We start from the raw sequence: 14,505 nt of genomic DNA on the forward strand, positions 1-14,505 counted from the left end.
TGAGACAGATAGTAAAAAGATAGACGGAGGGAGATCTTTAGAAACTGAGACAGTGAGATACAGAGAATGGAGATAGAGAATGCATTCATGACGCACATCCCCACATTAATTTGAGTCAACTGGAGCATATTAGAACAGCGTGTCCTTATCTTACCTCTCAGAACTTTTTTAGTAAGTGTAAAGAAAGACCACCAATGTACCACATTTTTCCATTTTTGACGTTTTTTTAATGATTTTAAAAACAAATACCCTGACCCTGGATATAGAAATGCAAAGTAACCTGGGTGAAAAAGTTCCAAAAACAATTCTTACAGAGCAAATACTATAAAGACAGTTGGTCAGTTTCAGGCACTTGGAACCACATACAGTCTCAGTTTGTCATGCTACACAAGAAAGTATTTCTTTGGTCCTTTTATCTCCCAATAAGGTCAGCTGAAACCACAGACAGAACAAAAAAACAGCTTTCTGGTTTCGTACAAACTATTTACATTTCATTAAAGACCCAATGCAAGCCTCCATCAGACAAGAAACAGACCTGGCAAAGTTCCACTGTCACGTATCAACCCTTCATATTTTTTTTTCCATATTGGTTATGAAATGACAACAGAATAAAAAGGTATAATTATAATGGCTCGAATGAGATTTTTTTTTTTCTTTTTACAGCAGTATTAATCAATATAACTTAGTGGAATGGTTTTGATATAATTTGGCAAAAAAAAGATTAATTCTTTTTTGTCCACGGTGGGCCCCAAACCAACAAAAGCCACATGCTACAGAAGTACCAAGCACTTCAATGAACGCTCAGCTTACATCAATGTAAAGTTAAAACCAAAAGCTCTCCACGTGTCCTAAAAGTCATCGCTCAACTGCAAGGCAGCCACGTTTGATAAGAGTTACTGCATGTATGCATGGGCGGCTGAACTTGTGCCACATAATAATTGCTGAAGTTGACGTCTCTGACATAGGGAGCGGGCTGGTAGTAGCAGGTGATGTTGGCCAGAGCAGGGATAGCGTTCTGTTCGGCCATTACGCGCAACGCCAGGGCGGAAATAAGTGCCAGCGTCTGTCTGCGCTCGTGGCCCATCAGGCACACAGTGCTCTCGTCCACCACTCGCCTCAGCGTCACCAGGCACTCGTAGCGCTTGTGCTCCATGCCCACAAAGTGGTTCTGCAGATACGCCTCCAGTTTCCTCTGCTGCACAGTTATGTCGGGGAAATCGATGAAGAAGCGCGAGCACATGTAGCGCTGCATTTGTTTCATTTCAGTCTCAGAGGACGGCCGGAAGCCGCGCACCAGCAGGTGGCAGTACTTGAGCAGCCCGCCGCCCCGGATCTCTTCTGGGCTGCGGGTGGCAATAGTCCTGGTGCGAAGGTGCTCAAGAGCTTCCTCAAAGTCTCCGTACATGCTCTCCCCCTGCACCGTAGGGTGGAAGGTCTCTGACATGGCCGTCTCCGAGCAGCGGTCAAACAGCAGCAGCGAGTCCAGAGTGATCTGAAAGGAGTCAACACTGAACTCAAATTGCCTTCTCAGAGAATCCACAAACTTCAGCTCCACGTTCTTGCCGGTGTTGTTGGACAGCGAGATGAGACTCCAGCGGTCCGTGTCATTGCAAACTTTCACCAGTTTCTGCACGTACGCTTCCTTCAGGGCGAGGGCTGTGATCCGCTCCCTGCACACCCCTTCAGGCAAAAAGTCCACCAGGCAGTCCAGCACCACATCCTTCACCAGCCGGAAGGTTTTGTCATCAGTCTGACTTAAGCCGAAGATCAGGTCCAGGTCTTTGTAGCCGAGGCCATTGTCCTCGTGAAGCACGTGGCTGGCTGCTGAGCCATTCAGCTTGACGTCGCAAACCACCACGCCACGCTCCTCCAGTCGAGCCCTGACCACCTAGAAAAGATACAGAAAGGGAGAAAAAGCTGAGTGATGGGTGTGGAGAAAAGAAAATATAAGTATGTACACGTTAAAAAGGAGAAAATTAAGTGTAAAACACCAAATTAAAAGTAAAAGGAAAACCATAAAATTAAAAGTCTCCAAAAAAAAAAAAAAAATTAGTAAATGTAGATATTTAGTCACACGTCTTTTCTTCTTGAATTTAGAGGCTTCATGTGTTCACTGCGAGAACACTGCAGGATTTAAGAATTGCAGGTAAATACAGAAGCTACATGCAGAGTCAGGGAAAGCCGGTGGCAGATTCCTGCAGCAGGCAGGTTTTTAATATCTGGCTTAAAGACACTTTGACATCAAAGCGGCTGCATACAGGCTGTGATCCTTCATTAACCATAGCTGATCCTCTTGCCTGAGGGTAACACACATCACACTGCACAGTAGCCTGCAATGGTAGAGTTGCACACCTGATTTCGCACGCTTATCTCTTCACTGATGAACTAAAAGCAACATCAGCACAACATAGATAAGCTGTGGAAAATGACGAGTCGGTGCTTGTCTGCTGTAAGAGGCTCTAAGAGGAAAAATAACAGTGCTGCCGTGAACTTTTAAACTTGTGTCCTATGACCACACTGAGAAAACGCGATCCCATAGCTGTCACATAAACACTCGCTGGCAAAGGTTTCTCTGGTTATTGGAGCACATACCATGCTGCACTGCTCTGATGCATGGGAAAACTTCTGAGCTACAGACAGCTGAGATGTTTATGCTTCCTGTCTGTTGCATCACTCAAATGACACTAAGAGGAGAAAAACATCCAAACGAGGCCAGTTCTGAAGAAATCCAAATCACAGCTGCCTGGTAGAAGCTCTGCTGCTGTCCTGTCAGTCGATGCAGACAGTTATCTATACAGCCAGGCACTCCTATCAAAACTTATTTTAGACCCTAAGATTTTAAAATGCAGGTTGTAAACTTAATCCAATAAATCACTTTTAATAATGCACTTGGCAGTTACAAAAAGCATGTTCTCATTTGTTTAAGTTTGTTCATTTGTAACCTCTGCATACAGAGAACACGGAAACAAAATGTCGTTTCTCATGGCCCAAGGTGCTAACACAAGATACACATCATAGTGACGAACATTATATACACAGGGGAAAAAAAGAGAACAATTACAAACAAAAAGAGCAGAATGAAACAGGGAGATTGTCTGCCAATTTAGGGCTATGACTATAAATGTAATAAATATTAAATGTAAATAATTCTGTACACATAAAAACTACGAGAATGCCGAGAGTGAGTGAGTGTCTCCATTTTATTTTAAAGACACTAAAGTGAAGGGAACTCAACCCTTTGGAAAATACTTCTATTCAATTTCATTCCAAAAAATGTGAAGACAAGACAGACTTTATGTCTGTAGCATGTTTATCCTAGTTAAATGAGGGGGAAACAGCTAGCCTAGCGCTTTCCAAGGGGAAACAAATACCTACAAGCATCTCCAAAGCTAACATTAACACTATCTGGTTGAATCAAGCAGAAATGTGGATTTAGAGTTACGTATATGCTGCAAAGAAAACAACACCTGTGCTCATCGCCTGCTAGTACATTAGCTGGAGATACTGCACAGAAATAGTTCTTAAATATGGCACACAACTCCACCTAAAATCACTAACTGGCATTTCAGCATTTCTGCTTGTGTATGGTGTTATGTTCTCTCTCTCTCTCTGTGAGCCTGGTCTCCCTCCTCCCGATGCCTGCTGCGCACCTGAGTGCAATCTGCACTCAGGTAGAGAGAGGAGGAGGAGGTGATAAGAGGGACAGGGAGTGTAGAGAAAGGAAGGCATTGGCACATGGCACAGGTAGTGGGGAGTCTTTTTCTTCCTCCATTGTTCTCTCCTCTCCCCAAGCAGGTTCTTTTCCCCTATGCTCGTTTAGGTGCTGGGGTTTTGTTGTTTTAGTTTGTTGTGTTAGTTCGGGCTGGAGATTGCTTGTAGTCATGTTATTCGTGTCTTGTTTTCTTTAGGTTTAATTCATGTTTTAGGTAGTTTAGGGGGAGACGCTGGGAGCGACGGCCCACTGCGTGATTGGCCCAGCGTCTTCCCTCCTTTTGCCCGGGGTCTCCAGTCCCTTTGTTTTCCTTTAGTTTGTTTGTGCCTTTGTTTAATGTTCTGGGGGTACACAATAAAGCCAGTGGGTAAACTGTTACCTTTGGTGTGGCGTCCTCTTTTTATATGTTGCAGCCGCCTGCTCCTACTGAGCCGGGTTTTGTTTCTGTTTGTATGGAGGCCGTAACATATGGATTAAACAAATGAGATACAATGTGTAATAAGAAGATAAAAATATCTACAACACCTAAATTTAACATAAACAGCCATGCTACCTGCTTCCCCTGAGAAAAGTCATGTTCATGTTAAGATTGGACAACAAACCAAGCCCCTGAGAAGGAAAAATTACAACAACCAGGTCATTCACATGATGCCATTGGGCCCAAAAAGACTTTTTCCCATAGATTTACATTGTGAACGAGATGTCTATTAATCAGTATACAAATTTATTTGAGCGAAATGACTCATTTCGCTATCAGGATTTGATCCATTTGAAGCGATAATGTTTGGAAAGTCTGGTGGAGCCGCACAATTAAATAATTCAATTCACGTTCAAGTTAGCGGAGCACTTCACAGGATGTTACCCGGTGGAAGTTAGCCGCTTCCACACTGTGGAAGATCTGGGTAATTTCATACCACGGAAATAGAGCTTTTTTGGCTTCATGCACCACTGAGCAACTTTTATAGGAATATACGTGGCCCCGCCTCCAACACTGCATCCAGGTCTCTTTATACATCCATGCAACAAACCCAATTCCAGTCCTGTACGCAAGTTTATTTTTCCTAGGATGGGGACAACATGACCCGCCTTAATCTGTTTTTGGCTGGCTTACCCGGACATTCGTACCCTAACCTCAACCAGTCTCACCCCTCTTTCCTAAACCTAAGCAATCCAGTCAACAAAGGCAACGAGTACTAGCCAATCAGATGAGGAGCAGGGCGGGTCATGCCTTTGCCATCCTGGAGAAAAAGAAAAAGTGCGCCCAAACTTTTAAAATAATTCTTTAAAACTCAAGGTTTTGTTGGAGAAGCAACATATTATGTTCGATTTCTCAAAACACTTCAAGAATATTAAACAAAGCAAAGACACCATATGACTCCACATTCCAGTGTGAAAAGGTCAGACGCTTTGCAGAGTGAAATTACACAGGGCACTGGACAACACTGCACAGAAGTGGATGTTTTCTTTAACTATCCAGCAAGGGAAACCCACAGCAGTATTTGCTCTGACCTCACACTTAAACAGTTGGTCCCAGTTAACAGCACGCCATAATCTGCCTGTCTGGGGGTCCTGAAAAGGAGCGTATGAGGAAACACAGCTCTGGCAACCCCTCCATCTCCGTCCTTCAGCACTCATAAAACGAGCCAGTACATTTCCCACATGACGCACCAGCACCTGGTGAGCCGAGCGAAGGGAGACACTTCCGTCGACGTTCGAGCTAAAAAGCCTCGTAAAAAGAGCCGCAAATACGCCCAGCTGTCTGGTGTTGACAACGCCTTGGCGACACATAGCATAATCTCTCCACTCTCAATAGTTTCCCTGAGTATTTCATTTAAGCTGCAGCCTGAATGTGTTTTTATTATGGCAGTTTGAAATGACCCAGCCATTTACCAGCCCGTAGTCCCCTGGACACCAATGAGAGCTCTGGGCAGTGAGTCAGATGAACCAGCTGCCAAGGATATGGCGACAGCGAATGAGGAGTTACGAGTCCCTGACCTTCACATTGACTCCAAAACTAAACAGCCAGTCAGTCGTACAGTAGCTTGGCAGGCAGCTGGGGATGATGATGGTTTTTCCTGTGATTTGAAACGCTTCCTTGAATTTCCTATGCACGGGTGGTTATTTCACCTGTAGGCTCAGACCAGAGTGAGGCTGAAACGTGATACTATTACTCCTATGAGATGGATGGTTTCAATGACGGTTCGGCTTCAAGGGTTCACAGATATTTTAATGCCTTTAGATTAGCTGTATTAGATTTTGACGTCAGCCATGTAAGATAAAACAGGTCGCAGGAGCCTTCTAAATGAGGCAACTCACACTATATCATACGTTACACAGTACAGCGTTGAATTCAGCATTGAAACTGTATCTTTTGTATTCATTATTTTTTTTAAATGGACTTCTTATTATAGCAATTTAGCTCTACAAATGTGTGTCAGTTACTGTAGGTTGTATCCTCCCTACAAATGTGTGTCAGTTACTGTAGGTTGTATCCTCCAAAAATCAACCAGCAAACACGGTGTGCACCAAAATTCATACATATCCCATAAAATGATGAGCCAGTAATTTGTGCATAACCAATATCAGAAGAACTGTTGTATGAGTATCCGTTGAATAAACCCATCACACTATCTTTTTTCAATCGTTGTGATTTTATTTATTCAGTAACCAGTTAATTTTTTTATTGTATTTACCAACAAGAAAGTCTAAATAATATTTCAAACAAAGGATTCATTTCAACATTGGCAAGAAAACATTTAATCTCCTGAATTCTGATGAATTTTTGCAGCAATTTGTGGCTTTTTCTGCATCAGTTTACGGTGTAAATATCTCTAATTTTGTCAAAATTAAAGTCCTCTGCTACTTTCACGATTTTATTGGTGGGACAAATGCATGGTATAAATACTGAGGGGGACGTGTCCCCTGTATCCCCCCTGGTATCTACACCTCAAAGGAGGATACTGAGTCATTTATTGCTACATTCACTTCGGTTGGTATAGATTCAATTGTATTTAAAGTATATAGATCAGTGGTTCCCAAAAAGGGTTGTGGGTCCATTCTGAATGGACCGCAAGTGACTCATGAACGTGTCAAGTTTGTAAAAAACACACTTTATTTTGAAGGGCAGTGAATTTCCAGTACAGAGATATTATTTTTAAGTGTTGTTTCCTGCTGTAGAGTGAGTGACTAGTGGACAGCTACTCAACAGAGACAGCAAACCAGCTTGATGACATGTCCAAACGCAAAAGTGAATATTTTGAACTGTGCAGACATTGAACTGATGATTGAAGACAAATCTGGACTCCGAGGCTGGACTGGTTGGGAACCACTGATATAGTTTATAAATACCCACTGACTGCAGTAATGAGTAAACTCACCCTAGGTTGCTAAAACCATAGAAATCTGAGAGAAGGGCCGCCCAGTAGCTTACACTTACAGGGGCAGTGTCCTTGCTGCAAGTGGCCGCAGGTTCGTACCTGCCTCTCTGTCTCCCCCCTTCATGCTTCAAACTGTCCTGTCATTAAAGGCAAAAAATGTCCCCCCTAAAAAATCTTAAGAAAAACCTGTCAACTTCATCAATGGAAAAAACAACCAAAGAGATGCTATCAGCACCGCCCACACTGTTTGATCTGTGAGGCGCACAGAGACGTGCAAAATGATGAGTTGAAAGACGAAAACTGAAAGCAAGCTGCCAAACAAAAATCATTACCAAACTGTCCAAACTGAATGATACCGCTTCCAGGGAGCACTGGGAGCATGTGGTGTCTTCATGTTGCTCACTCTCAACAATAGCCTAGTGAGGAGTTGGTTTACAGTCTGGCAAGGGCCACAGTGGAGTCAGTCCACTGGTCTTCACTTACCACAGTGATACATTGTCAAGCCTGACCCACAAGCCCAGTGTTATTACAGGCAGTCATCCACTGCTCCCATTCTGCTTCAAATTCAGGCTACTCTCTACCGTCCCGGGAAGTGAAGTACTACTTCCAGTAGTTAGAACAATTTAGTTTAAATGGGATAGCCTGCAGAGCTGGAATAAGAGACAACCATCTTGGTTGCCAACAAAAACACACTGGGCTCCATAGCTCCACCCCCACATACAAACCCACTCAACAAATGACACAACCTATGACACACACATCAGGTATCTGTGTTTATCATCATGTGGTGTGATGGTATGTACATACAGTAGGGCCTCTGTAGATTTAGCCTGCTGTACCAAATATTCTGACTGTGGGCTGATGACTGTCGACGTTAAATGGAGACTACAGAGGTGTCAGTAACAGTAAAAGTCTTCCTTCGCTGCTCCCATGGCGCGCTCACAACCAGACCACAAACAGATGTTATTCAAATGTGGCCCTCAGACAAACCCACTATTGAGCGGGGCTCCTCTAGCTCTCTGGGAGTGTGATGCCTTGGTCACCTTACCCGGTGTGTGACGACAGGAGCTGTCTCAGGTAGACAACTCCGTCTGGTGCGTAGGCTAAAAATAAATGACATTAAAGGAGCAGACTGGCGGTTTCGCATGTTTAAGCCCATTTACCGTGAATCAGGAATACTTCACATTACTGTCAACCATTTTCCAAAACATATCATAGTGGTTTAGATCACTGAGTGTGTTTTTCCTTCCTTCCAGGCAGCCCTTGGTTTCCCTTCATGGCCATATGGTATGAAAATCAACTTGCAGACACTTGAAACCAGCTTGACATATTCCATGACAGCAAACATTATGGCTGCTTTTACGTTTGTCAAAATAATTGTATTGCTGTGAGTTGACACAGTGCAGACTTTTCACACCCGTCTATACTCACAGGCGCAGTGTGCGAACAAAATCCACAACTGGTACATAGTATTTGCCAGGCGTGAATAGCAGTGCAGGAGTGCAGGTAGTGTCAGAGATTTCACACACGTTTAACGTATGGTCACACATGAGCGAATGCAGTCAACTGACCATCGCCTGCCGAAGCGAAAATGTGGGCAGTGCTGGTTGTGAAAGCTGGATTTCTAGCTGATGTTAGCAAGCCTGCTGATAATTTTCTTACATTCCATGCCCGTCTCCAAACTCACCGCCAGCCAGTCAGCATCTCACACGTGGGGCAGTTTGTTGCTCTCTCTAAGCAGCCGATATCGTATGATTTTGGCTCTGAAAAATCACAATCAATGTCTCCTTCAAACATACTTCTCTGCCATTGGTTGAGGCTGCAACATAACAGGTCAAAGATCACGAAAGTTGAACTCCGATGCAAGGATGCGAATTTGCTTTGCCACCGAAAGCTAATGCTTTATATGTGCAAAGGGACATGAATTAAAGTGAACGGAGGTGAATATGCAACGATGTTAATGTTACTCATGTGATCACACCGATAAAACGATGTCGAGTAAATTTCAGGCACCAGTGCACAATGCAGGCACACTGGCAGACCGACTCTGCCCTGGACTACACACCTGGTGTGTTCTCTCCCTCTCTCTACAAGGCTGCAAGCCCCCTCTCCTGTTGCAGCATCTCTTGCTAGCATATTCAGACAGATAATGTGAATTTAATGTAAGCATGATGGACCACTTTTGGAGCCCCTAAGGACTGGCGCAATGGCCGTAGTAGGCACTAGGCCAGGGGTAGGCAACCTGCAGCTCTGGGGCCGCATGCGGCTCTTTATTCTCTCCAGTGGCTCCCTGTGGCTTTGACAAGAAGACAAAAAATCAAATGGAAATTAACAATGGTTATTTTTAACATTTTCATTTTCATTTATCAGTGTGTTAGGCTTAAAGTGATTCTGACATTCTCTTATTGTAAAAATACACTGAATTAAAAAGAAAAGTTTTAACATTTTGGCAACTAGAATACACATCAGTCGTCTTCAGCCTGGCGCCTTTTCCACTACATTTTGTCAAATCTCAGTAGCGGTGGTTACAGAAGTCTTGAGTTTCCCTAGCTTGGCTTGTTATGGATTCCAAATCCAAAAATCATAATTGAACTGTGTGGCAAGAGATTTGTTTGCTTTTACTGCCAACTATTGCAAAGTTAAAGTTCAGATAATCAGAAATATCCCACTGCAGTGCCACCTGGTGGTAAGAAATATTAATGAATGCTCATTTAGACGTATTTGTAATGTTGACAGGCTAATTTAGATTTTATAGGCTGTTACCTTCATTATGAGGCTTGATATGTTTTGCCGCTCCGGATAGATTTTTTTTAAATTATTTGAAGTCAAAAATGGCTCTTTCGCTGGTACAGGTTGCCGATCCCTGCACAGTTCTGGTTTGGTCGAATTAAACCCTTAATTCACTGGGTTATATGTATTAAAAAATAAATTAAAAAAAACGGGCCTACAGCTATGGTAACGTCACATTATGTATCACCAAACATAGAATTCATGGGAACAAACAAAACAGGATAACAGTTATGCTAATATTTAAAAAATCATTGATTGCTTATTTAAAAACTTCGCTGCACATTTGGTCATTAGCCTACTGCAACACCTCACCTCAGTGAGTTTGCGACGATCATACGAAGTTTACATGGAAGTTAAGCCACTACAACGGTTGCAATTTCAACAGTACGCATAAAAATGGCCGCCGCTCTATTCTCATTCTATTTCTTTAAGGTTGCCACTCAGATAGCATATTTCATACATCGGGGAAAATGACTAGATAGATCCCCCACCCCACCCAAAAGTGTATAAAAGAGAGAGTCCCCCCCAAATTTTGAAAAATGAATTTCAGGCACTGATTTGTAATAAACGCGCTACAACATCAGAGAACAGTAGTGATGGTCCTCTGCCATGTTTTATCATTAGCCCAGGCACCTGAGCTGTCTACCTGAGACATATTATTTTAATCACTAGGTTTGAATAAACAGAATACACACACTTAGATCCCAGATTGTACTTTTTTTCCCAACTTTTCAAACATATCTTCTGTTGTTTTCATAGGATGCTTTTGCACAGCTAATTTGAATTTCACCAACAAAAACTAAGATTCTCGAGGCTGTATTCAAAAACAAACTCTGGATTACTAAAATGTGTATTTTTGTACTTAAACTAATGCCACATCCAACATGCAAACATGTTAGCTCTCAAACAGGACCGACACTGGAAACAGAGAGAAAGCTGTACTCTGGCTCAGGGCCCTGTTATCTGCAGGAGTGTGTGATGAAGGAAAGACATTAGTGGGAATGCTGAGTGTAGATGCAGGGTCCTGTGATTATAGAGGGCCTTAAAATGTTTTTTTATGTGAGGGTCTTTCTTCCACCACAGGATCACCACAGAAAATATGAGTCACTCAAGTGAAATATGAACCTGGATTACAGACTGAGACATTTCAGTAATGTGCAGGGAAACTGCAACTTAGGCAATTCCCCATACGTTTAATTCCCAGTGAATACACTGCAGCTCAGTCATTATCTCTCACTCAGCTTCACAAGAGCTGTGAAAAAACTAATGTCAGGAGCAGAAGCATTAGTGAGCTAGTGGAAAACTGCAGTCACAGTGTTAGATCATCCCGACTCTTATGTCTGTGTTAAACATGAGAGAGATCAAATGTGTTTTTAAGAGTAATCAGCTCAAATCCTTACCATGCACTTACACATGTGTAAAAGCAGTAGCAGTATAGCAGTCAGGGGTGATTGTGCTGGGTTTGGGTTATTTATATCCACACTGTTCGAGCAACAAGTGGATGTACTTTATTTTTCTGACATCCACTGAAACGCATCCACTTTAGCAGGTATGTCTTCTATGTCACTAATTCCCCTCAGGTCAGAGACAAGACTTCAAAGAATTTTCAGTCAGTCCAGAAAAATCAGTCAACAGAGCTACAACACATGTAAACAGTGTCAGCTGATTGTTAATCTGTTGAATGTTATCAGAAACACACCTTTACACTGTTTCATTCAGCTTGTCATTTTGTGCAGTGCTGGGCTGTCAGTGTGTATTTGTCTTTGCGTGTGTGTGCATGTGTGTGTGTGTTGGGGGTAAGGAGTTAGACACAGATCTCCAACCTGGTCACCTCTCATAACACTGTAAAGACTTTTATTAACATTATTGACAACTTTTTTAAACTGAAATGACGCTCATGATTTGCAGGTATAGAAACCCCACAGTGTATTAAAATGTATCCCACCCAGTTAGTTAAATTACGCACGAAGTAAAAACTCCACAGTAAAGTTACATTATTTCTTGCAAAGAAAAAAACAGTGGAGATCAAATAGTTCATCCAAGTTTTCACTCCCCTATACTCCAGACTTTACAGATGATCAAAAGACAGTTGGATAGACCGTGGTCTCACCTGGACGATCTGCCGGGGCTGCACGGACAGCGTGGGGAAGTTTCCGCGGCCGTGGATCGGGACGCTCTCTCCCAGGATGGAGTCCAAACGCCGCACCTGATCCCAAGACAGCACGCTGACCCGCCGATTCCGCTCCGAGGCATCACCGGAGGACATGACGACCGGACTGAACGGGATGTCCGCAGAGTGAGGAGTCTATAACGAGAACAGCAGCGCGGCGCAATCCTCTCCAGAAGAGCCGGTGATGTTCGGGTAACTGTGGATGAAGTGGGAAGACGCACACAGCGGGTCTCTCCTCTTCGGGGTTTCACAAACCTCCAAAATGCAACAAAGTGGTGGGAAAGTTTAGGGGAATATCGGGCATCTCCAAAACAGAAAGTTCCAGTCCCTCTCTGCCTCTGTGCGCCTCTCTGTGTGTCTGCGCTGACTCTCTCTTCAGATTAGAGCCGCCTCTGCGCTCACACCGGTTTTTACCGAGCTGGGATTAACAGGAGCCTCCCCATTGGCTGGGCGGAGATTTATGAATGCTCCAACATACAGAAGACAGAAGACTACAATCTGCCTACACACACACACACACACACACACACACACACACACACACCTAGGCTATTTCCCATGCGCCAGATGACAGGTTCGATGACAGTAGGAAATATGGTAATTACTAGTTAAATCAAACGCTAAGGCTCTAAAATTGTGTCCTGGCTTTTGTTGTTTTCAGTTTGTTGTATACACGGAGAAAACTGCAAAGAAAGTATGTTTTTAAAAAAACATTTGTTTAGGCTACAAGTAGTCCATGCACTAGGCCACAGGTTGGCAACCTTTACTGTTAAAAGAGCCATTTTGGCCTAAAAAAAGTTTATACTTCCTGCAAATATAATCCAATCAATCATATTTCCACATGCATTTTGTATCTGCTCTGTGGGCCAGTCCCAATACCCCCCTTAGCCCTACCCCTTGGCCCTACCCCCACATTTGCGCATTCCCACTAGGGGTAGGGGTGTCCCAATTCCTTTTTGCGTGTAGGGGTAAGGGGGCATAACGAGGGGTAGTGGGTATGAAACTAGCCCTTCGGAGCGAGGGATTTCAGATGCTGACTTGCCAGCGAGGGGTAGAGGTCGCCGTGGCTACCACCGAGCAAGAGACGGGGGAAAAAGTTCATACATAGCTAACGTTAGCGTCGTCAGGTTGCTTGTTAGCTAGCTAGCTCGCACTATCTGGCGTCTGTCATCTGTCCTGTTCTGCAAAATTGTCGGATTTTTCACATTACGATAACACGCCAGCTAGTATAACTATGCTGCCTCGTAATGTTAGCTGGTTAGCTAGCTATCTAGCTAGCAGAAGAACGAAACATGATGAATGCGGCAAACGGCATCAGTAGGATGAATGAGACTCCATTGTAGATGCCGGTTGGAAATGTAGATGGCTTGCAGCTTCCTGTTTACAATAGTTACGTATGCGTGAATGTAACCAACGTGGTGACGTAGTGAGTGGTGTCCCAATTCCTAGGGAAAGATTTCAACCCCTACCCCTCGTTGCTTAATTTCGAGGGCCAAGGGGTAGTGGGCAAGGGCTAGGGGTAGGGCGAAGGGGGGGTATTGGGATTGGGCCTGTGTTAAGACCTTATTTCCTTATTTTGAAAGCAGAGGTAGTCACATGTCTGTCCTGGGCCAAGAAATACCCTCCAATGAATGATTAGAGAAAAGTAAAATTAGTAAATTTAGGAAATTACTGCAAGGTGTTAAATCATAAGATCAAATCAGGAGTAAACATAATTGTTTTCTTCATTTCTGCAGTCAATCTTGAGGCTACTTTAATTAAAAAGTCTGCAGAACTAAAACAGTGTAAAAAGCATATGGCTGTCAACTCTTCCAAGACTGTTTAGGGCCCCCAGTATGCAGAAATATTCAAATACAATACTATGAAAAAAGGCAATTTTCCTTTTTCCCTCTGCAATACTTAATGTAAATCTGGAGCATTATTTGGCCCCCTTTCCGACAAGATAGCATAACATGGTTAGTAGCAATGGACGCCTTAGTTCAGGGGTGTCCAGACTTTTTTGAATGGGGGCCAGATCAAACAACGTGAAAATACCCAGGGGTCAACTGTTTCTCCCATCAATGAGTTAAAAAAAAGTGAGACAAATGCAACAATTTTTATCCTTTAATGAACTATTGCTGCGTGATGCCTGTCTACAAACTGTATGACAGTCCTATCATTGTGAGGTGAAGGGTGAAAATGCAACGTGATCTTGCTCCATTAACCATTACTGTGCAAAGGGCCACATGTGGTATATTTTGAAAGTCAAGCCGAGGGCCAGTTAAAATTGGTCTGCGGGTCACAATTAGCCCCCGGGCCAGACTTTGGGCACGCCTGCCTTAGGTCCTTAGGTCCGATACAGCAGGTATTTGTTTGTTTAACATTACTCTGCCTCATTTCTCACCTTCAGCTGCACCTGTCATACCAGATACGATCACCTCTTTGTTCCTTTTATTTTCTTCTTCTCTTTGTGCCTG

The 14,505-nt window shown here is 43.4% G+C and overlaps 1 protein-coding gene across 1 annotated transcript; it reads right to left on the bottom strand.

The window, feature by feature from the left end:
• Positions 1–213: 213 nt before the first annotated feature.
• Positions 214–12,439, bottom strand: tent5bb (terminal nucleotidyltransferase 5Bb). The gene is made up of 2 exons (XM_050034642.1): positions 11,990–12,439; positions 214–1,888 (listed from the first exon to the last, which is right to left on the bottom strand). The coding sequence occupies exons 1-2, from the start codon at positions 12,143–12,145 to the stop codon at positions 863–865; spliced, it is 1,182 nt and encodes a 393-aa protein (XP_049890599.1). The 5' UTR covers positions 12,146–12,439; the 3' UTR covers positions 214–862.
• Positions 12,440–14,505: the final 2,066 nt, after the last annotated feature.

This window comes from Epinephelus moara, chromosome 22 (assembly GCF_006386435.1).
Source record: "Epinephelus moara isolate mb chromosome 22, YSFRI_EMoa_1.0, whole genome shotgun sequence".
Lineage (NCBI taxonomy): Eukaryota > Metazoa > Chordata > Actinopteri > Perciformes > Serranidae > Epinephelus > Epinephelus moara.

What these genes read in the sequence shown, in the direction of transcription:
- tent5bb (XM_050034642.1), bottom strand. Translation starts at nt 12,145, where the DNA reads ATGTCCTCCGGTGATGCCTCGGAGCGGAATCGGCGGGTCAGCGTGCTG. An exon ending in AGCCCCGGCAGATCGTCCAG is followed by an intron (nt 1,889 to 11,989) that starts GTGAGACCACGG and finishes TATCTTTTCTAG; the next exon opens with GTGGTCAGGGCTCGACTGGA.